Genomic DNA, 23,484 nt, shown 5'->3' on the forward strand with positions numbered 1-23,484 from the left:
TCATGCCATCTCTGGTCTGGGGATAAAGCAGCTATGGATATGTTTTTGTAAAGTGTGCAATAATTAATTGTAAAATTTGCTTTTCAAGATTTTCAATGTAGCGATAGAAGCACTACAAATTGTTTAAAAGGCATTAGAAAGTCCCGTCCTCAATTTAGATTTATTTTAATTTTAAAATGATATTGATATGGTTAGGGCTTTACAATGGTTTGATTTTATATTTGTAATATATTTATTATATAAATACATATGTTTAATATCACATTGAAACGTCAACAATATTGGAGAAAATTAAACTGGCTTTTGGAAACAGAAACCATCTATGCAGTCATATTTTCAGTTAAACTCCACAGTTTCAGTGTGTCTCGGGATCATCAGGAGACACTGCTTTGGTTTCTTTTCAGTATAGTCCACAGATGACTTTTAGAATGCTTCAGTTTTTTCCAGAAACTAAAATTCAATGCCCGCCCACTCTTGCTCACTTTAGGAAAAAAAAAGAAAACGTCCAACACAAGTGAGATGAACACTTTTATTCTCTTAGTGCAGTAAACATTTTTCTTTTTATCTTTATATACACACATATACATATAGACACTATACCGGTTTTGTAATGTTGTAATGTTTTTTTAGAGGAGTTTCTTCTGCTCATCAATTTAATACACATTAAAATCAAATTTATTTCTGTGAATCAAAGCTGAATTTTCAGCATCATTACTCCAGTCTCATGAGTCACATGATCTTTCAGAAATCAGTATAATATGATGATTTATAATCAGTGCTGGAAACTGCTGTGCTGCTTAATACTTTTTTCAGGATTCTTTGATAAATAAAAAGTTAAAAAGAAGAGCATTTATTTAAAATGTAAATCTTTTCTAACAACATTCACTACAGATCAAAAGTTTGATTGTGACAGCAAAGATTTTAATTGTTAGAAAATATTTATATTTTGAATAAATGCTCCTTTTAAGCTTTTTCTTCATCAAAGAATCCTGAAAAAAGTATCAAAGTAAAATAATAATAATAAGCACAATTGTTGCCAAAATAGATAATTCTAATAATAAAATCAACATATAAGAATGATTTCTTAAGGATCATGTGACACTTTATACCAGAGTAATGGCTGATGCAAATTCAGCTTTACATCAAAGAAATAAATTATACTTGAAAGAATATTAAAATAGAAAACATTATTTTATATTGTAATAACATTTGGCAAGATGTTTTTTTTTCTGTATTTTGGATCAAATAAATGCAGCCTTGATGAGCATAAGCGACTTCTTTTAAAAAAAAAACATTACAAGTCTTACTGATCCCAAACTTTTGACCCGTAGTGTGTGTGCATGCATATATACACACACACACACACACACATACAGAGATCTCTTTTGCATGTTTTTGTATGTGCGTGTATATAATTATATAGATATATATTAACACCGCATCATTAAATGAAAAAAACAAAAGCACAAGACAGTTGGACATGCTTTTTAAGTAAACGCTATTGAAATGAAAACCAATAATAAATATATACACCCACACAAGAATTCTCAGTACCAAAACAGTAAAGGTTACCAAAAGGTTTACGGTAACAAAAAAATAAATACAACAAACAAAAAAGGATGTTATACAATGCAATATTTTTAAAAATAGTAGCTCCCTCTCAGATTACAACCGGTTATAAATTAAATTCTTGCAGGTAATGCTCCTAGTACCACTGCAGCAGGGACACAAACTCACACGCAACTGAACAAACGTACCAATTTTCTTTTCTTTTGATCTCCAACCTTTTGCAAGCAGTTAAAAGAATACATTTCACCCAAAATGAAAATTGTCATTTACTCAACTGTTCCAAACTGGTTTGACTATCATACAAAATTAGGGCTGCACGATGTGTCGTTTAAACATCGATATCACGATGTACGAATCCACGATAGTCACATCGCAGGATGTGCGATGTAGGCTGTCGCAGTTGATCCGTTATTCATTAACTGTACGGGTCAGCTGCTTCGGGCCCTTGACGAATGTGATTCGCGGAGAGCACGAGAGAGAGAGTGCGCACGAGAGAGAGAGAGGGAGAGAGAGAGACAGAGGGAGAGAGAGAGACAGAGGGAGAGAGAGAGCAAGCGAGCCACGGAAGCAGGCTCACAGTCTTCAAACAACAAAAGCGCTGTCTTGCTCTCTCTCTCGCGCATATTAATCAATTGACACGATGGTGACATTTATGATCATTTAAAATTAGAACGTCAGTGTGCTCACCCCATTTTCGTTTGTAAGAAAAAATTAGATTAGATTTCATATCGCAATATATAAATCGCAGAAAAATAAAATATCGCAATATCATTTATTCCCAGTATCGTGCAGCCCTATACGAAACACAAAATTACTTTTTATTTAGTACTCTGTTAACCCCTAAACAAACTCTGAGCTACTTTCCAGAATGTCAAAGCTGCCTTTTCCATACAGAGAAACTACATGGGGACAACAAAAAACTAAAGAGAACTCCATATGACTTCGGCATGTCTTTTGTTAATCAGTGAAAAAAATCGTTGAAATCATCTGATGCCCAATCTAATACAACGTACCTTTATATGAGAACTACTAACATAATAGATTCATATGGATCACATATAACCTGTATTCAGGGTGTTCACTGTATAGAAAAGAGCTGCTAGAACGCCATTCACAATAACACAAGAAAGTATGTCTGGAACAGCATGAGTGTGAGTAGACATTTCATTTTTGGGGCAACCATTCCTTTAATAAAACAAATGTCTGAGATCAAAAGTACAAATAAATTAAAGGTTAGAGAACAAATAGCTCCGAGCGCTTGGATGTGTTCATTCTTTCGTTGTCCCACACTGTCCAGGATCGACGGGTCTGTGTCTGTGCTGCTTTCCCATACTGCAAAGCGGCTCACTCTGTACTCTACTTGAGCTTAATTTGACTCAGAAAAATAGACTTTGACCTGGTAAACATCTCAACGAATACGAATATTGCACAGTGGAAGGGACAGTGGGACTGTGGAGCTCTCTTACGCTGTATGATCTTTACAGACCGGTCTTTAAAAGTACCTGATTTCTGAAGCTCTTCGACTCGTAAGAGGACACATGTTTAAAGACACTCAACCTCCGCTCCACTAGGGGGCGATAACAGAAATGGCAAGCTGTAAGCAGGGACATTTTAGAGTCATATGGGTCATGTACCGAGTCAGGGAGTTCCTCTGAGTCTTAACAGAGCAGCAGTAACTCGTCGTCACTAGATTCTGTTTTCACTGTCGCCTCCAGACAAGCGTCTGGGATCCGCGCCGTGTGGACAATTCCACAGTGTTCACAGGGGCCATCCCTACCCACCAGCCGGCCTCTGAGAGAGACCGCAGCTGGGGTCAGGTGGGGCCCGAAGGCCTGTTCCAAGCCTTGTTCCAGCAGCGGCCTGGAGCTCTCATCACTGTCCAGGGAGCTTGCATCTGAGACGGGAATGAGGAGCTCCACGTCATCCTCATCCTCACCTCTAATGCCGATACCAGTGCAACCCACACTTCCTTGCTCCAACTGCCGCAGAGGGCTGTGATTCTGCCCAATGCCACTTGACCCTCCATCTCTAGAGCGCCCCAGAGAGAAACGAATCCAGCGTAGGCTGCGGGTGACCCGGCTTAGAGCGCTGCCGAAGGGGCTTCTTGCAGGAGCAGAAGTATTGGTAGTTGGAGATCCAGTTACTCCAGAACTTTCTGAGATGCTCTCAGAGATGCTGCTCTCGCGGCTGACCAGTGGAGCCGAGCTGGCAGACACAGAGACGATGGCTTCCACTGCTGTTGTTGGGGGAGTTTTCTGTGGCAGTGGGGCCATCAGGCCTCCAACAGCTCCTGGGACATCCCTGCGGGGATGCTGCTCACTCTCAGTGTCCGTATCATCAGAGTCCAAGGGCAAGAGTCCACGGCGAGAGCCAAGTCTCTCCGGCTCACGTGCTGAGGCACTGCCATCAGAGCGCTCTTCTGTGTCCGCAGACACCAGTGCGAGAGAACCAGACTGCCGTGAACGCGTGAAATTGAACAGGCGTCTCCAGATGTTGCTGTGGCGTCCTGTGGTGGGGAGCCGGATTGAGGTGAATCCTAGCTGAGAGCGAACTGCCAGTCTTAGGTTTTCTAAAACAGATGCCTGAAAGCAACAACAACAGTGAGTGTTACCGAAGGTCATCTATAACATGCAGGCCAGCCATCATGCTTCATACTGTCTGGGAACTGTCCAAGGTCAGTCAGACAGCAGCTTGGTGCAAGTTTACCAAGCTTATTGTAGAGAAGGCTTGGATCAGAAATGTCAACATGCATTTACTCATCTCACCTGCACAAGAAACAGATTCAGCATTCCTAAAAATAAATGAAAACAGTGACATGCAAACCTAGAATAATTAAAAGTTGAATAAGAAAAATATCCTCTATGCCATCTAATTCTATAATAGAAAAGCCCATCCACAACTATAAGAGTAACAACAAAGAGGAACAATCACTTTCTGAACTTCTTTTTCCAGCTGAAGAAAGGACTAAAAACATTGACAGCCTATAAGAATCCACTTAAAACTGTACTGTGTGCTTCTAACAAACAAATCCTTATATGTGGACACTAACATAGTTATCTTTATAGTTATATTTTTTGTCTGAACAGGCTTTAACTACACAATTATGTAGTCTCATACCTGGTTTCCAGAGCAGGCAGGAAAATCTTCCACTGGGGGGATCAGTCCTTGAGCAATCAGCTGCCCATACGATGGAGGAGCTTCTCTTCTCAGTAACTCAGCTTCCACTCTAGAGAGCTGAGTCTCAAATGACCTGGAAGAACAGCCAGTGCGTTAATTGGGAACTGTTGGGGAAACGGTCCCAACAATCCATTTCTGTTCTAGCTCTAGTCTGGCGAAGTGGCTTCACTAACCTGCGCTCAAACATCCTGAGTGAGTAGAGTTTGCATGTGCAGCCCAGAGCGATGACCAGCAGCAGGCCGCAGATCAGACTCCCGATTACAGCGGCAGTGATGACTCGCGTGGGCACGATTACCGGGCAGCTCTCCTCATCGCTTCCGTCCCCGCAGTCGTCTTGCGCGTCACACACCCAGCTTTCAAAAACGCAGCGGTTGTTCTTGCAGTGGAAGTTTCCAGGTTGGCAGAAAAAGCAGTTCTTCTCATCGGAGCCGTTGGGGCAGCGGTTCTGGTAGTTGCACCGGTCAGAGTGTGGGTAGCATGCACCGTTTCGCGAGCATGGGAACTCGTCTTCCTGGCAGTTGCTGCAGTTGAGCTCGTCCCTGCCATTGGGACAGTGCCAGTAGCCGTCACAGCGCTGTTGTTCAGTGTAGCAACCCCAGTTCCCTCCGCACGGGATTTCCCACGGCAGGCAGAAACCGTCTACATGATACGTAACGTTAAACCCTCGAGCCGCATTGATTTTATCAGCATAAAAGTGTATCCGAAGTTGTCCTGAAGATGACACCACTGCTACAGGGGCTCGAGAGTCGAACGCAGTCAACACACGCAACAGACGCCCGGGGTTCTCCTCTAATCCATCGTAGACTTTAACATAATCGCCATAGCCTGTGCCATCCAGCTTGAAGTCCATAAAGCGCAGGATGACCTTACGGTGGTCGCCGGTGTCGATCAGCCAGGTGCAGTTACTGCCAGGAGGATAGAAGTCAGGATAGTTGGGCGAGCTGAAAGTACCGTAGAAGTTGCGCAGCCATTCACCACAGGTGGGCACGTCACAGTCGATCTCGTCACCCAAGTCCTGACAGTCAATGCTGCCGTCGCATTTGAGCGACTCCGGCAGACAGGTGTAAACACGGGTGTAGCGTGAGAGACAAGGGAACTGGTTGAAGGCGCAAGGCTGGAAGGAGAAGAACGCGGAGGGATTAGGCTGTGCGCACAGCTCCTCGTCTGAGTTATCGCCACATTCATCCATGGTGTTACACTTCCAGGACTCTGGGATACACTTTCCATTAGCGCAGTGGAATTGGTCAGGCTTGCAGCTGGCTTCTTCGGATTTCCCTACCAATTACACACAGATATCAACCTTTAGAAAAGACAACTTTTAGCCATGTTTGGTAACATCTATGTTTTAGAGAACATCCTGTAACCAAATACAATTTAAGAGTGAGAGAATTTACTAGTGTTGGATGGCAGAGTGAGACATCTTCGTAATTCTCTGATACAGCCGTATTTAAAGGGATATTAATAGCAGCTCTACCTGTTACGTAAGAAAGCCTGAAGCCTTTTCCAGTCATGCTGTCATCAGAGTGGAACTTGATCCAAACGTGATCCTGAGAGGAGATGTATGGGGCAGGAATAGACGAGCCACAGGCCCGGTACCCATCCAGGTTCTTGTAGGTTCCAATGGAGATCCAGTCCAAACCACATCTGTGCGAGCTCTGAATTTCAAAGTCCTGAAAACTAAAAAAATTACCACTGGTTTTAAGTGCAGGAACATTGGGTATGTGCATGACAGTATGAAATACAGTAACCCTGTCATCAATAAGAACATTCAAATTAGTCTGCTGCATCACAAGCCTCAAAAATCAATAGATCAAGACTTATATTGAATTGTTATTAAGTACCACCAATTAAGAAATGATGCCGGGAAAAACTCTACCATGCTAAATACCTATAAAAAGAAAGGTATACTTGTGGGACATGCGTCTCGCTGAAAACTGAACCAATGGTCTTTTTAAAACAGTTCCCATTCACAAATTAGTAAGTTGCTGTGTTCACCACAAAAGTCACATCCTGTGGAAAAGAAATACCCATTTGGTCTATTTCTGTACCAGTAACCATGGACACCATTCTTGGATAAAGACGCAAACAAACACTCTGGTTGAATCAAACAGGCAGCGCGAGAACAAAAACTGAAATAATCACAAAAAAGCTTTCATAAAGAGTTTGAGGTGGCAGCAGCTTAAAAAAAACAACAAAAAAACACACCTTATTCTTTTAAACCAAGAGAGAACTCAAAATACAATCCAAACGCCTTGAGAATTCAAGAGACACTGCTCTGCCTTAAACATCTCTGTTGTGATGACAAACAAACAGATCCCCAAAGTTATGCATCTGTGTCTAAAGAGGCAGCTTGTTTTAGCAAAAGCAGTGGTTTGCATTGGTACAGAGAAGCAGACTCCACCAGCACTGCAGGAATTCATAGCGACCATGACCAAAATAAAAGTCTGTGGTTAAGCCTGTGGGAAACTGTGAAGAACATCTTTATTATTGATCAGCTCTTGACTGCGTCAGTGGAAGGGCAAATAGTGCAGTATTGTGGTTAGTGTTACCTGATGGTGATGATCTCTCCAGGGTTGGCCCTGATGTTCCAGCTGCAGTTGATGCGAGAAGGATATTCAAAGGGCCAGCCAGGGCTGGTGATCACTCCACTGGACGCCCTTATCTGCTCTGCTACATCTCCACAGGCTGGAGAAAACCACAAAAACAAAGGTTAACACCCTGCATGCATATTTTAACACATAATGGGTGATTAAATGTAGAGTAGGGGGATTTCAGAGAGGCTGGGAACAACAAGCTAGCATTGAAAGCATAAGATCCCACCCTCCCTGCAAATCATTCTCCAAAGCCACGCCTCCTCCAGATCACATGACCGCACTCCGGCACAGCAGAAGCTGACCGGCGACACCATGAGAAGTGTTCGATGGAGGATTGAATGCAGTGCTGTCAGATTACTTCATATTAGAGCTGTAACAGGTTTCAGGCCTGAGCCCGACAAGTACATTTTGATTGACAGCTTTTTTAAAGCCCGAACCCATTTACAGCCCGACATTAATCAAATGTGCGCACACAAACAGCTCTTTTGCCTTTTGTCAACAATGAGTAATTTATTTATGTTTTAACATAATTTACTCATAACTAACGTAGACTAGACCACTTGGAAGTTGGAATAAAGAAATAAAATAAGTCCTCTGTTACATCGTAACATCTCAGCATTCTAGACATAGGCTCATTTAACCTATAAATAGACCAACGCACCAATAAAAACGAGTCATTTAAAAAAAATTTAATTAAGATAAATTTTAAATTAAGATGGGTATTTGGCAATAACGAAATTAAGATAAAGACTCCGCCGGATTTGCTTTATTTTATAAAAGAATAATGCCAACATTAGCGTAAATACTCTGTCAACATTATGCATTTAAGACTCAATGAATATTTAGTTATCATTTGAAAAACCTTTACTCACAGAGATTAGGCTAGGTCTACATATTTTTGTGGAGGAAAATGATTGAATCCACTGTAGAGGTCTTCAGCGCGTTCCTGCGCTCACTGATAGTGCGTCATTATTCACTCATTATTCTCATTATAAACATGGCCAAAACTTTTCCACACCTCAAGAGTTTGCTTTAGTTGCTGGTGCAACCAAAACGTAATCACCAGAGGCAAGCCTCCGTTACACCTGCTCAGCATTCATTTTCGCATCTTTCTCGCGCTAATCGAAACACATCACATGACCGCTCGTTTACCTCGCAAACCGGAGCACAAGCCCGAGCCCGGCCCGAGCCCGTGTAAGATGATAGAAATTAAGCCCGAACCCGACCGAACCCGTCGGGTCCCGACGGGTCCCATCGGGTTCGGGCAAAGATCTTCAGCTTTACTTCATGTCTCGTTCACCACTGAGAAAATATTACAGTACAAAGCTAACCTTTAAGTTACCAGTTACTCAGGCAAGAGGTAACATGTGCAGACTAATCTGGGCTAAGTATGATGAGTCTTTATATGTCTTACATTCCTTTGATCTCCAGAGGCACATCCAGCTCCCTACAAGCTGTGTTTGAGGACTTCTGAAACAACTGAGGAGCTTTGGTTGACAGTCATCCACATAGTCTATTTTGCTCTGAAGATTTCAAAAAAATCTATAACCGGGGTCTGTAAACCAAATCTGAAGTCAGGACTCACCGTTCGCCATGCCTGATACATATACGTTCTCGCTGTGCTGTGACGAAACCGCATTTACTGTAAAAAAGAAAAACATATTTCCAATGATTATGATGCATATGACAGCTGTGTGAAGAAAGCAATGTGTGTAGATGAAAACCTAAAGGGGACAGAGAGCTGATCCTTTAAACTTAATATGGTGTGCAGCAGGGCTTTGTAAACCAAGGGCTGAAATTTCATCCACAGTTAGACGCAAGCAGGAACAATGTGTACTCACTATCAAACCGATATTAAAATGGTGCATTTGTGAGTAACAGACTGATCCAGAATGCTTCCAGCATTGTTGCGAAATTTGGTTCAAACGCCCACATATATTTGTAATGCATTTATAACTGTAAGAGACCAAGCCATGAACATCAGACATGCATAACCCTCAGCTAATATTTGGACTTGTTCTGACTGATCGAAGCCACGTTTCATCTGCTTTGAAAGTAATACCTTTTCAATTGCTAAACCTGAAAGATAATGCAAGAAAATTGCCATACACATCTACCATCAACAAAGTGACTGGGATAAAACCTGGCTTAGTCTTCTGTGGCAGCTGTGGCCATTGCATAGCAATTAAATCTCTGACTATGTCCAAATAGCATACTACTCTTCTAGCTCTGCAGTATACTGTAGACATCCTATTCACAATAGATTACTTTTCTATATGCATGACCACAGAAAACCCGACATTATCCCTGAGGGGCATGCATTGTTCGGGCTTGCTGGTCATCTGTTGGGGTTTCCCTCACTTATGGGGCTGCTTACAACAGCTGACTGCATGATGGGAGCACAGCACAGGGGAAACAGCCGCATGCAAACCTGGCCACTGCCACACAACAAATGTACAACAACTGACAGATACGGTGGATATTTCAACTTGCCTATATCAATAGGTCAGTTGTAATATGACCAGCAAGAAATTTGTCAACTAGAACAGATGCATTGGAGTAAACGGTACTTCACAAGAAAAAAAAAAAAGATACATTTATGATCCAGTTCTTTTGTAAACAACATGTAAGTTTGTGTATAACTCTTCGGTTCTTGGTCTGTGTATTTGAAACTTTGCTATAAATGTTAGTTATTTGTCTGTGTTCCTCTAAACTTTTTTTTTTTTTTTTTTAATCAATTTTGGGCTTTGGAGAGGCACCAAAAAAATAAAAATAAAATAATAATAAAAAATAAATAAATAATTTAAAAAAGTGGTAAATATATATAGTTTATTATTTTTATTTTTTCAATTGTGCTGATTCAAATTTGACCCAGCTAATGTTATCCAGTGGGAAAACATTATTTTTTTTCAATTTCAGAAATTACTTGTGATAATGCTGGAAGCAGTTGAAACATGAACAGATCAATGTATGCTATTGTTTTCCAGTCAATGTGAATTTATAACTGCCATTCAGTTACAGAAACAAAAAAAAACATCCTTATTGTTGATAAATCAACTGTTCTGCATCAGATGATTTCGTATGGACGGTTAGATAAAGGGAATTTTCCAAACAAAATCAAAAGTGAAAGGAAGAAAAATAAAGAATTCCCCAAAACATTTACGATTGAAAATCCCCTACCAGGACAGATAAATAAAGGTAGACAGTAAATAAGAAAACGAGAGGCAAAGGACCAGACGAACTGACAGCCAAGGGCAAACAATACACGTCTTTGTTCCTTTCACTGACCCGGATCTGATCTCAAAACAATCACTCTAGCGTTATGTGTGTGTGAGAGTAATTAAATCAACCCTTATTTAAGCATTAGAGAAACTCCAATGTATGTGAATGAATGAACACCAGCACACTCCTCTGAAATATCACTAGGCTGTAATTTACTGAAACGACATTGTTTAACATATAGTATTTGCTAGATTACACTGCAAACGCTATTTTATGATAACCAACAATAATTGTAAGACGCGAGAAGATTTCATGATATTTAGAGTAGCGAAACAAAGTCTCTTACCCATGAAGACGAAGAGTAGATGTGTCCATACCAAACAGATCTTGTTTAAACTCGAAATGTGGTCCATACTAGCTTTAAACGATGAACTGTGATAGTCTGTAGTGTCAGTATGGCTATTTTCATACAATATCTGTATTTGTTCTTCAGCCGTGTATTACCAGAGACACCAGCTGCTCAACATTTCCTGCTCATGTCTTAATAAAACACTGATGTTACAGCCAAACGAACTTCTTATATACACGATAGTAAGATATAAACAATAAAACAATCGATAAGACTGAATAAAAACGAAATCTCAAAAGCAAAGTGAGTGAAATCACATTCACTCTTCCCAACAAAGGAGTCGCTAATGCTAACAGGCTAACGCTAATGTCAAGCTACACCGCTACTCTAACCTACTGATATCAAACTCATAGATTCATTGAATGAACCTCTTAGTCCAAACACACACTTATCCGATTAGTAAAGCAGCTGAATCATTCCCGATGTCCATCACTGATAGATTCGGTGATAAACGACTAAAGGCACCGGTGTTAAACTAGCGTTAGCCGGCTGTGCTAGCGCTTTTGTTGTTGGCTCGCGAGCTCCTGTAAAACACACACAAACAGTGTCCTTAAAAGCCCAAGACGAAATCAACACTAATCTATCGATGATCCGACGTGAAAGCGCTAATTCCGAGCGTCTGAAGGTGTTAAACAAGCCTAATCCAGACAGATATAGCCACACAGTGGTCTACAGCATGATGACACGAGCTGAGGTCTGGCCGAATCAAATACTGGAAATAAAACTAGACATCAGGTTTAATCGACAGCATGATCGTCTGCCGATCTGACTGTAATCACGCCAAATTTCGTTCTTTCTGATCTGACCGGTTGTGTGTGTTGTTACAGCCGGGTATTTACCACCAAACCACCCCTTCCCCCTCTAACATCTCCTCCTCCTTTCTCTCTCAATCACAAACATACTGTAAATACTCGTTCTTTCCGTTTAGTTGCATTCTTTGTGATACTTCACAAGCAATGAAAAAAGAGAGATATAAATTATGTAATAAATAAATAAATAACTGGAGCGTGGTTGTACAATTGTAAAATGTATTCCTTTTGTAACATTATCCTCACTGTTACTTTGGATGTAATTCATCACTGCTGAATAAAAGTATCAATTTCTTAAAACACACACACAGTCTCTCAACCAAAACTTTTGAATGGTAGTATATAAAGGTTTCTTCAAAAATAAAAATAAAATAATAAAAATAATAATTATATATATAAATATATATATATATATATATATATATATATATATATATATATATATATTTTTTTTTTTTTTTTTTTTTTTTTTTTTGTGGAAACCTTTATATACAACAAGGATGATGATGATGATGATAATAATAATACAAGTTTTTTTCATCAGAAAATCGTCACAATAATTTCTGAAGGATCATGTGACTCTGATTAATGATACAATGATGAAAACATTCAGCTTTGATCACAGAAATAAATCACATTTTAAAATACATTCACATAGAAAACAATTATTTTAACATTTGATCTTTCAGAAGTAGCCATCTAAATAAGATATTTTTAATAATTATAATTTTAAATAATTTCCAAAGTTCAGAGGAGCCAGGGCTGCTGTGGAACGACCCAGAGGACAAAACTGCAACTAATGTATTGTAACAGAGAGACATGCACCGTTCTGTTGAACAAAGGCTGTGACCGCGGGGTCTCGCTGTCATTATAGTCAGAGAGGTCACTGCATTCAGGAGCCCCAGAATTGAGCTCAGACATCAGGGCTTGCAAAACCAACATCTGTCTCTATTCAGACGGCCCACGTGCCGCTTAGTGAAGCTCACAGTGAGTGACAGATGTTGTGTCATCCACGCATGCCCAAACACAGGGTTAAATCCATTAGGAAGCAAACAGATGGTTAGGGTTTTTTTGTTCTCAGTGTCCAAAAGCTGCTGGAGTTTGTGTTCTTTATTATATGCTTTTTTTTTTTTTAGCCGGACAAGATCAATTGTTCTCAAAAAACACTGTATAATGGTTCATAGTAACACCCACTGTCATTCACTACTTGGCTTATGTACTTTCTGTAATATATATATATATATATATATATATATATATATATATATATATATATATATATATATATATATATATATAAACATCCCGTGGCTGTTTACCAGTTCTTATAAAACACATTCCAATGCCTTATTCTGTCTGATCATATTCTAGATCCCCTAATCCACTCCATACCTAAACTTAACTTAAATTTACTAACTAATAATAAGCAGCAAGTTAGTAGTTTATCAAGGCAAAAAAAAAAAAACATAGTTAATGGTGAAAAATGATCTCCAAACTAAAGCGTCTGCTAAATGCATAAATTTAATTTTAATTAAATTTTTAATTTAACTAAAACCTAATTTCACCCTAGGAGTTCACAATATATATCTATATCTATATCTATAAATATATATATATATATATATATATATATATATATATATATATATATATATATATATATATATATATATATATATATATATATATATATATATATATTGTGAACTCCTAGGGTGAAATTAGGTTTTAGTTAAATTAAAAATTTAATTAAAATTAAATTTATGCATTTAGCAGACGCTTTTATCCAAAGCGAGGAATGCAACAAACAGTTTAATATTAATGTAGTTTAATTAAATTAAATTAATTAATTTAATTAGTTGTAATTAAAATGAAGCAATAATACAAGAAGTGCTAGCAACAAAGTTTCAAATATCGTCTAGAATTGGACAAGCTATATGAAGGAGGGATAGGGTTTGTCACGTTAAATAGAGAGAGAAGGTTATTTCACCGGCAAGGAACAGCGAAAGGAAATGTTCTGGAAAGGGATTCTGTGGCTCTCTGTGATTGTGCCACGAGGTGTTGCTCACTTACAAATCTCAGGCTCAGGAGGGGATTATTTACTTACTGCGTTCTGAATCATTTGTTGAGGTTTGATTGCACTTGTTGGAAGTCCAGCCAGAAGATAATTGCAATAGTGCAGCCAGAAATGCTGATGTCGTTACACTGTGGTCTTTGAAAGTCGGTTGTTTATCGTAAGATTTCTGCCTGATGTCGATGAGTTTGTTTTTGAGGATCCCATGGTGAAACTGCTGTAGAGTTGCTAGTCTGCACTAGTCTTGGTCGAGTTATAGGTGATGTTCTTTCATCCATGAGTTTTATAATATAATATTTTATGATGGATTTTCCTATTTTAAGAATGAAAGTCTGGGTTTGGGACAAGAGGAAAATAATATTATCTATACATGTATAAAAACATTTGAAAAGTAGCTAAACTGAAATTAGACATGCAACGTGATTTTTTTATTATAAAAAATTATAAAAAAAGAAGCAATTCAATCTTCCTCTAAGCTGTTGGACTCATTTTACAGACTCTTTCATTTTATCTGATAAATTGTAGTTAATTTGAAAACACATAATTAATTCCCCTCAAGTCTTTTGGTTATTTTTCACGTGATGTGACCGAACCGATTACTATTTTACTCGGATGTACGTCACAACAGAGAAGACAATATTTTAGCCATTTCTGACTTTAAAATGAAATGCATTGACACACACAGAAAAACAAGTTAAACTAATTTAGTCCATGACCCTCACTAGTGCGTGGAAGTGTGGTTTGATTTGTTAATTGTAAGGTGTTTTGATTTCCAAACAAATCACATATTGTAACCAGAAGAGGTCTGCTTCACCCAACATACCTGAAATAATCAGACAATCTACTTAGAATCCTTCATGATTTTTTTTTCTTTTTTTTTTTCTTTTTTGTCAGTCAAACTCAATTCACAGATTTATTTATTTTTGTATATTTTGTATATTATATTTTTTTACTCTGGAATAAAAGAGGTAAGCATTTTAATATTTTGATTTTAAACATCTATCACATCTTTTAAAATGTAATATGTCAAAATAAAAGTTGTGTTTAGTTAACATAAAAACAGCATTCTGTGAAACATATTTGTAAGTGTAGAGATGTACATGAAAAGAGCCCTAAGGGTAACGTGATAGCAAAAAAAAGAAAAAGAAAAAAAGAAATAAAATAAAAAAGAAATAATAACAATAATAATAATAATAATTAATAAAAAATTATTTAAATTGAGGCCACATTTCAATGCTATTGCATTCATTCGCATTCACATGCAAAAGATTTGTTCTCATGAGAAACTTTGCTTTCACTCACAAAAGCATTGAAATAAGCTATAGTTTAGCCTCCCACCGTATTTTATTACCATGACCAATTTTGCTTGCATGTAAGAGAGTGCAAAGCTTTAAACGCAAAAAGTGAATGCAAAGGTTCAATATAGTTGTTCCTCCCACCTTTGGGTCTCTGGAAATATGTCAAGACTACATTTTATTTGAATGTTGGTTATGCTATCAGACTATAAATAATATTAGTAGGCTATATGTTAACAAAAAGAGCGGAGAAATATTGTATATAGTATAGTGTATAGTGTATTAGTGTACTGTCTTAAATCTGCCAATGAAGACCTTTCTTTTTTCCAGTCCTCCCTTTAAATTGTAGGGTCGTGTCTCATTCACTCACTAGATGGTAGCATTGTTGTGCTGTCCGTTCTTTTCCTCTGCTGTATTAGTGCAACTCATCCCTTGACTATTACTTGACATCTTTTCATTAATGTTCTACCAATATCCAACCAGTTTCTTCGCTTAAAGCAAAAACACGTCTGATAAAGACAATCCTAGGGACAGCTTTACAAAGAAGACATGATATTTGCACATCTCACTTTCAAATCAACAAGGACCTTTTCAGTGTTACTCGATAAAGTTAAAAATGCTTTTCAGACACATCCAGACCGTAAGAGCTGGTTTGTTCCAAAATGCCACCATGCTCTTTTTTTTTTTGAAAGATATGTCACTAAATCTGTCAGGAATTTAAACTGAACTGAACTCTAATCATCAGTAAGCTGGCCCATCCATACAAGAGGTAGAAAACGAATTTCCTCTTATTATATGAAGGTTTTCATTTATCTTTGAGCAAACAATGAAGAGTTCATTAGAATTAGTTCATTAAAAGCAATCTGAATATGAAGGACGTACATAAAAATCTGCCCTTTTAGAAGAGATAAAACATTTAAAGTTCTAATTAATAATAGCAATCTTTGGATTACAATAAAGCTTAATATTTAGATATTTATTACGTGATATGTTTGATAATAAAACATATAAGGTATTACTGTAATTAACTGACATATATATTTATTTGTAAAATGAATAAGAGAAGATTTAGGATAAAAGAGCACCATTGAAACCATTTTCAAGAACTAACATTAAAGGTTTTCATATATTTGCATCATCATAATTCTTCATTATTTTCAAACTTTTTTTTTTTTTTTTTTAACAAAATGAGCATGTTTCAGTAAAGGGGCTCAGATATCAGTGTCTTCCTGTGTAAAGATCAGCGGTGCTATCAGAGCAGTTCAGCACACTCTCAGTGCTGGTAAACCCTGGAGAGAAAAGCTTAAGACACAGCCCTCGATAAGAGACTGTTGACTCCATAAAATGTCACCCCAGGCATATCTCAGCGCTCAGATGAAGGGTCTTTAGAGGAAGGTTAAAAATAGAAACCCTGCCATACAATAAGGTAAGCAGACACTGAGAGGGAGGAAGGGAACGAATGAATCAGAAATAGACATTAAACATCAGCAAGTGACCCTGAACTCTGAACCGTCTGTCTGAATTGTGATCGTGATACTCGCAGAGAATTATCAGTATCACATATTACAAGTCTATAATTGACAGAGTAACACGCTGTTCTTCTCTACACATAAAACATGCATTAAAATTATTAAAAATAAACGTTTAAATAAAGTTATACTTTTGTTGAAAACAAATGGAGTAGAATGTTGCAAGGAACATTTCTGTAACCTTTAAATTAAGTTATAATCACAACAAGAAAAAAAAACATTTCAAAACAATTTTCCCAAACTGTTTTTATAACCTTAACATCCCAGATAACACACGCACGTCTTCAAGATGTCTGTTAAAGTTCACTTGATCTGGAAAGCATCTGTTGTGTACAAACACCTGATCGACGTCTTTAAGACGTAAGTTTTGTGTCCATTCGAAACCATACACATCTTAAAGACATCTTCTAAACTTCTAAACGACATCTGAACGTATAGAAACGTCTATTAGATATAATGCAGATGAGAAAACACTATAAAAAATGTGTCTCGCAGATGAAAATGCAGATATCAAATAGATATATAGTCTCTGTGATGTACGTGTGCTATCAGGGTTGTTACATGGGTGGGTGGTTGCCAGGGGTGGATTTAGTGAATTGGGGGCCCCATGAACCAACCTTGAGGATCCTTTTTTGTTGCGATGCTTGACGCTGTACAGTTCTGCCCCCACAGTTGTGTCCAATGTTTCACATTTTTTCAAGTACATGTTATAATGGCTTTCTTTCATGTTGTAGACCACAAAATAGCAATTGATTCACAGTTAAGATACAGTTTTTCACAAAAACTACAAAAAATTAAACCCTTTTTTATTCATCATTTTTTTTTTAAGAAAAAGGATAAGTCAGAAATATAAATTGAAAATGAATTAAAACGGTGTTCATTGGGGGGATTTTTGCATTGGTCAGAACAAAAACTGCAGATGGGCTGATTGAAAATGTACATTCATCCTCTGCCAGCAGGAGGCGCTTTTGGAACCTCCGAAATATAGTGGTTTCCCCAAAGCAGTGCTGTGCTCATGAAGCTACTTTATCAGATAAAATGCCATCAAAACTTTTCTGAAGACAGTCGTTTCCCCTCATAGATTCATTCATAAAAATTAACTGAATTGGTGAGAATGACAAAAGTGTGGAAAAAATATAACCTACATTGACATAAATAGCAATCGATCGCATGTCCACACAGTTAATGCACATCTTGTATATGGAAAACATTTTAGGGGGGGCCTTGGCTTTTGGGGGTCTGAGGCTGTCGCCTACCTTTGCCTAATGGGTAGGTCCACCCCTGATAGTAGCCACGGCATTGCTATGTGGTTGTTAAGGTGCCGTGAGTGTTTTTTACAGCTAATTTTGCATTTTAATGTGGGACTTCTGATTCAATAGCTGCAATAAATGAAAAGAAGAAGTGCTGTGAATGGTAAAACTATATATAAAAAAATATTTACTAAAATAAAACTACTACAAAGCAGTTTGTGATAATAAAATAAACAAATTTAATAACAAATAGTTTGCGATATAAATCAGCATATTGGGCTGTACAGGTACAGGTAAATAACTTTGACACCGGAAGTCTTGCACATTCAAGCTGTAAATAACCGCACCTGCTCTCAAGTACAAAAAAAAAAACAAAAAAAAATAAATAAAAAGCCTGTGAATTTTACGGCATTGTTCTGCTTGTTTTATCGCCCATCAGACAAAATAGTATGTTAAAAAATAGCTCTTTAAGCTATGTGATTTGGGGTAGGCTAACAGTGCTAGACGTGTTATACACCAAACCGGAGTCATGCTAACTATGAGCAATATGATTGTGATGCTTGCCTCAGCAAACAGCGCTAATTAAATTTGCCTCCATATCCTTAAATTAACTCACTTTGTGCAAAGTAATAGCTCAGTGTCCCCAGCTCAAATGGCCCAGTGTGCTGTGAGCAGTCAGTACACAGCTGGCACGCGTCAGTTTGCTGAAGCGATACACATCGTCCTCTCTCATCAAAGCCTGTCAACCCAGAGAGCGCCATTACGGCTGATGACTGACAAGTGCAGATTCTCATACGATGCCATTTGGGATCCGCTTTTCCAGATGTTTTCCAACTCCTCCGTTCTCATTTTCAGTGGGATTGCGGGCAAATAGCACACAAAGCGAGTGGGGCACTGCATTGTGGTCTCGTACTGTCTTGCCAATCTCGACTGACGCGTCTCTTTTGAGGTATTCATCAATTTTGACAACCATCTGCGCAGATTACTGGTTTCTTTCCACACATGCACAGTTAGAAGTTTGCAGTTGTTGTCTTCTGTTGCTCAGGATCGGCCCATCATAGATCGGGTGTAGAATAAATCTCAGATTTGTTTATAATGCAAATACCATATGGATTAAAGTGAATGCATATGTGAGACATATGGGCAAACTAATTAACGAATAAAGATAAGTTACTTCAGAAAGTTGAATCATTTAAAAGACACTTCTTAATCTCTTAAAAGTTTGCGTTTGCATTAACCCAGAGGATTTATTATTATTATTATCATTTTATTGCTTAGATGTTTTTAAGCATCATCTTTGTCTCAGGTGTTTCTTATGCAATTATTTTGAGACTCTGGGAAGCAGGAGATTTAGCCTAAGCACAAATATCAGCTCTCTGTTTACCTCATCGCTGACTGGGAGAAACCATTGAGGTATTCAAGAAATCTCATTTTTGATTTTACTGTGCCATCTGATAATTCAGGCGACATGTTTAGAGCTCTCACTGTAAAACCCGACAAGTAAACTTAACTCAAACCGTTTGAGTAAACAGATTGCCTTGATTTAAACCCTGTAAGTTTTAAAACTTTGCATTCAAGTAATTAAGTGATTAACTAAGTGCTGATTGAGAATAAGTGATGAACAGCTGCTGTTAACAAACAGAATCACTGAAGAAAAGAGAAACACAAGAAGCCTTAGATGAAATCAACTGAAATAAAATACATGAAATCTCTCAAGATCTGATTAAACAACCCCACAAACAGCATCACCAGCTCCACTTATTAATAACCAGACTGACTTTATTTCTGTCAGACGTCTACAGAAGATCTTATTGAGAATGAACTAAGGTTTAGATGTTGATTTATTGTTTCATTTGAAGTAACCATGTTAGAGATCAGTGTTTGCTTTAGTTGGGCTCTTGACCCTTGATTTCTGTCTTAGTCTTTTCTCTGGCTGTTATAACCATGTGTTTCTAAAACACATTTGTTGTAACTCAAAAGCCCAGAAGAAATGCCATCAGGTGTTAACCTGTACCTAGATGTAGGTTGTTATACTTTATATCGGTGATGATAATCATCAATTATTGAACTGCTAGGAGTCTAATCTCTGATGAAATAGGTGTTGTGTAATTTGATTGGTTATAGTGAAAGTGATTCTAAGAGCCAGTGGTTCTGTAATAATCAGTTAATACAAAGACTTTCCAAACAGTGTGGTATTCTACGGTGTCAAACAGTCACACACAGACATCAATAATCAGAATATGAACCTCAACAATGGTTACCATAAAAAAAAAAAGCTGCAGAGCATGCTGGGAGCCATGGATGAGTTTTGTACTACAATAGTACCCAGCATGCACTGCAGCATGTTTTTTTGTCACCATTGTTGAGGTTCATATTCTGATTATTGATGTCTGTGTCTGACCAACTACTGGGATGGAGTACAAATGTATGTGTACAAAATGTTTAAGAAGCCATTTTTATATTAACTGATTATCACAGACTCTTAGGGTCACTTGTATTAGATTCACTTCTACTAATTACACATTTGTTTCCTCAGAGATTAGACTCTGTACAGATCAATATTTGTGAACAATAATTAATAATTATCATCACCTATATGAAGTATAACAACCTACACCTAGGTACAGGTTAACACCTGATGGCTTTTCTTCTGGGCTTTTGAGTTACAACAAATGTGCTTTAGAAACACACAGTTATAACAGCCAGAGAAAAGACTAAGACAGAAGTCAAGGGTCAAGAGCCCAACTAAAGCAAACACTGATCTCTAACATGGTTACTTCAAATGAAACAATAAAATCAACATCTAAACCTTAGTTCATTCTCAATAAGATCTTCTGTAGACGTCTGACAGAAATAAAGTCAGTCTGGTTATTAATAAGTGGAGCTGGTGATGCTGTTTGTGGGGTTGTTTAATCAGATCTTGAGAGATTTCATGTATTTTATTTCAGTTGATTTCATCTAAGTCTGTGTCTGAAGTCAGTTGTAGTAGTTCTTGTGTTTCTCTTTTCTTCAGTGATTCTGTTTGTTAACAGCAGCTGTTCATCACTAATTCTCAATCAGCACTTAGTTAATCGCTTAATTACTTAATTGCAATGTATATCTTCTTTCAATGAACTCAACTGAATTAAGTTCAGAGTACTCGTAACTGTTAGTTTTTTCAACTTAAATGGTTTAAGGCAATCAGTTTCCTCAAACGGTTTGAGTTAACATAACTTGTCAGGTTTGAGTGAGGCTGTGTCTGAAGTCAGCTGTTGTTCCTTTCTCTCTTTTCTTCAGTAATTATGTTTGTTAACAGCAGGTGTTCATCACTAAAGCTCAATTAATCACTTAATTACTTAATTGCAATGTATATCTTCTTTCAGTGAACTCAACTGAGTTAAGTTCAGAGTACTCATAACTGTTAGTTTTTTCAACTTAAATGGTTTAAGGCAATCAGTTTCCTCAAACGGTTTGAGTTAACATAACTTAAGGATGTCTGTTTACTCAAATCGTTTGAGTTAAGTTTACTTGTCAGGTATTACAGTCAAGGCAATCGGTTTACTCAAACGATTTGAGTTGAGTTAACTTGTCGGGTTTTACAGTGCTGTGGCTGCTCTTTCAAAGCTCAGGGAAATTATTGGAGATCTCCCCTTGGAGATCATTTGTCATCCTCTTAACCTTAAAGCCTGCTGTATCATATTTGATACACATATTTCTATGAGCTCTAAATTATCAGCATGATCAAACTTTGCTGAAAAGCCAACTGTACACATTTTGCATGCCTTCCATCATCTGATTGATAGTTTAAACATCTTTTTTTTAGCAGGTAAAGGAGGTTTAGTATAAATGCACAAATGTCCCACTTCAGGTCGTGTCTGTCTACTGTGAACGTGTAGTAATAAAATTTATATTTAATATTTCTAGATAAACACTTAATGGACTGAATCAATTTAGGCTTATTCGATTAATTATACATAATTTTATGCATCAATTATATTACACATTTTATATATATATATATATATATATATATATATATATATATATATATATATATATTTGATTTGATATTGTTAACATAGCACTAGTACTGAGCGAAAAAAAAAAAAAAGTGGATCCGACAGCTTAGAGTTTATTTTGAAACCTTGATGGCATTTAGACTTTTCAATAGTGACAAATCTGAGCACAGTTTAAAACATTGTTGAGATCTCTTTTAAAACTTTAGAAGAGGCAAATGTGAGATTGCTAAGGTGTTTTTCTCGGGAGAAAACAAAAACAAAACACAATTCAAAAGTTTATTTGTATAGTGCTTTTACGATACAAATCATTACAAAGCTACTTTACAGAAACTTAAGTTTCTACAATACACTTAATCGAAGTTTGATCACCATTTTATCTCCGTATTATTTATAGGAAACCAATGAGATCCAGAAAAGATCTTCTGTTATTTTTCCTTATTTGGTAACCTGAAATAGCAAGCATAGTATGGTGCAAATTTCGATATTTTAGAAAATATGCACAAAAATAGTCTTGCAGTGCTGTTTAGATACCTTGCTCACTTCTTTCTTTGTTGTCCCTGTCAATTAACACATCAAGTGGTGTGCACGCATGCTGCACGATGATAATCCTCCACAAATAATGAGGAACGAAACTAACATACACAAATGGCTGCAAGTATCTAATCAATGTCTCACAGGGATGAGAATTGGGCTTTTTTCTTATTCTCTGCCTATTTTATTTCTCTCTCCCCTCCTCCAGTAAATACACAAATACAAATTGCTTATGCATCAGACTAGTCATTATCTCAGCTGCCAAGGTGCATTGAGTCTCAGGAACACGTGCATTTTCCCGCAGTCTCCAGATCACAGGGATAGGCTAAAGTAGCACGGCTATTACAACAGAATACAGGCCTGGTGTCATTTAATTATTCCCTATCTGCAGATAGGCAAGCACTATAATCTGTTTGGGTGAAATAGCCATTTCTGATCAGCGGCGCCACGTCGAGCTGTTTAGGAATTCACTGCGTTTTTGATCTAATCACAACATCAAAATATTCATGACACACAATGATATCTCTCCAAGGCAGGCTGACAGCTATTAACAGGGAAACATGGGTAATTTATTAACACTTATCTAGACCTGAAAAGTCCTTTCACTCTGCTCACCACAGAGAGAAGAGGAAAATAGTTTTATGTGATGCCAAATGATTTATAATGGTCAGTCGTGATTTGCAAAAGGGATTTAATTAAATCGTGTCTTCCCAATTTTGGAGGAAGTTCCCTAGAAAGGGAAAAACGGATGTAGGGTTTTGTTTGAATCACTATTGCTATATTGTATATTGTATACCCCACTTTAGTTAAATCATACAGAAATGAGGTGCGATAAGCAGCCAAACAAATGTGCTTTGCTACAATGGATGTACTTACTGTTCTTCAATAACTGCTACTGTTAACTTATTTTCACCTACTCTCAGAGGCTTTGGCTAAGATGGTCAGGGTTGCCAGGTCTGCAAAACAAAACCAACCCAATTGCAAATCAAAACAAGCTCAAAACTAGCCCAATCATAGTTTTCAAAGT

The 23,484-nt window shown here is 37.5% G+C and overlaps 1 protein-coding gene across 1 annotated transcript; it reads right to left on the bottom strand.

Moving 5' to 3' along the window:
* Positions 1-2,215: 2,215 nt before the first annotated feature.
* LOC113068296 (low-density lipoprotein receptor-related protein 12-like) lies at positions 2,216-11,844 on the bottom strand. Its single transcript, XM_026240987.1, has 7 exons — positions 10,909-11,844; positions 8,926-8,982; positions 7,296-7,431; positions 6,221-6,423; positions 4,920-6,021; positions 4,687-4,819; positions 2,216-4,151 (listed from the first exon to the last, which is right to left on the bottom strand). The coding sequence occupies exons 1-7, from the start codon at positions 10,973-10,975 to the stop codon at positions 3,228-3,230; spliced, it is 2,622 nt and encodes an 873-aa protein (XP_026096772.1). The 5' UTR covers positions 10,976-11,844; the 3' UTR covers positions 2,216-3,227.
* Positions 11,845-23,484: the final 11,640 nt, after the last annotated feature.

Source organism: Carassius auratus, linkage group LG44F (assembly GCF_003368295.1).
Source record: "Carassius auratus strain Wakin linkage group LG44F, ASM336829v1, whole genome shotgun sequence".
Taxonomy (NCBI): Eukaryota; Metazoa; Chordata; class Actinopteri; order Cypriniformes; family Cyprinidae; genus Carassius; species Carassius auratus.

What these genes read in the sequence shown, in the direction of transcription:
- LOC113068296 (XM_026240987.1), bottom strand. Translation starts at nt 10,975, where the DNA reads ATGGACCACATTTCGAGTTTAAACAAGATCTGTTTGGTATGGACACAT. An exon ending in GGAGAGATCATCACCATCAG is followed by an intron (nt 6,424 to 7,295) that starts GTAACACTAACC and finishes TAATTTTTTTAG; the next exon opens with TTTTCAGGACTTTGAAATTC. An exon ending in CTGCCTGCTCTGGAAACCAG is followed by an intron (nt 4,152 to 4,686) that starts GTATGAGACTAC and finishes TGTTGCTTTCAG; the next exon opens with GCATCTGTTTTAGAAAACCT.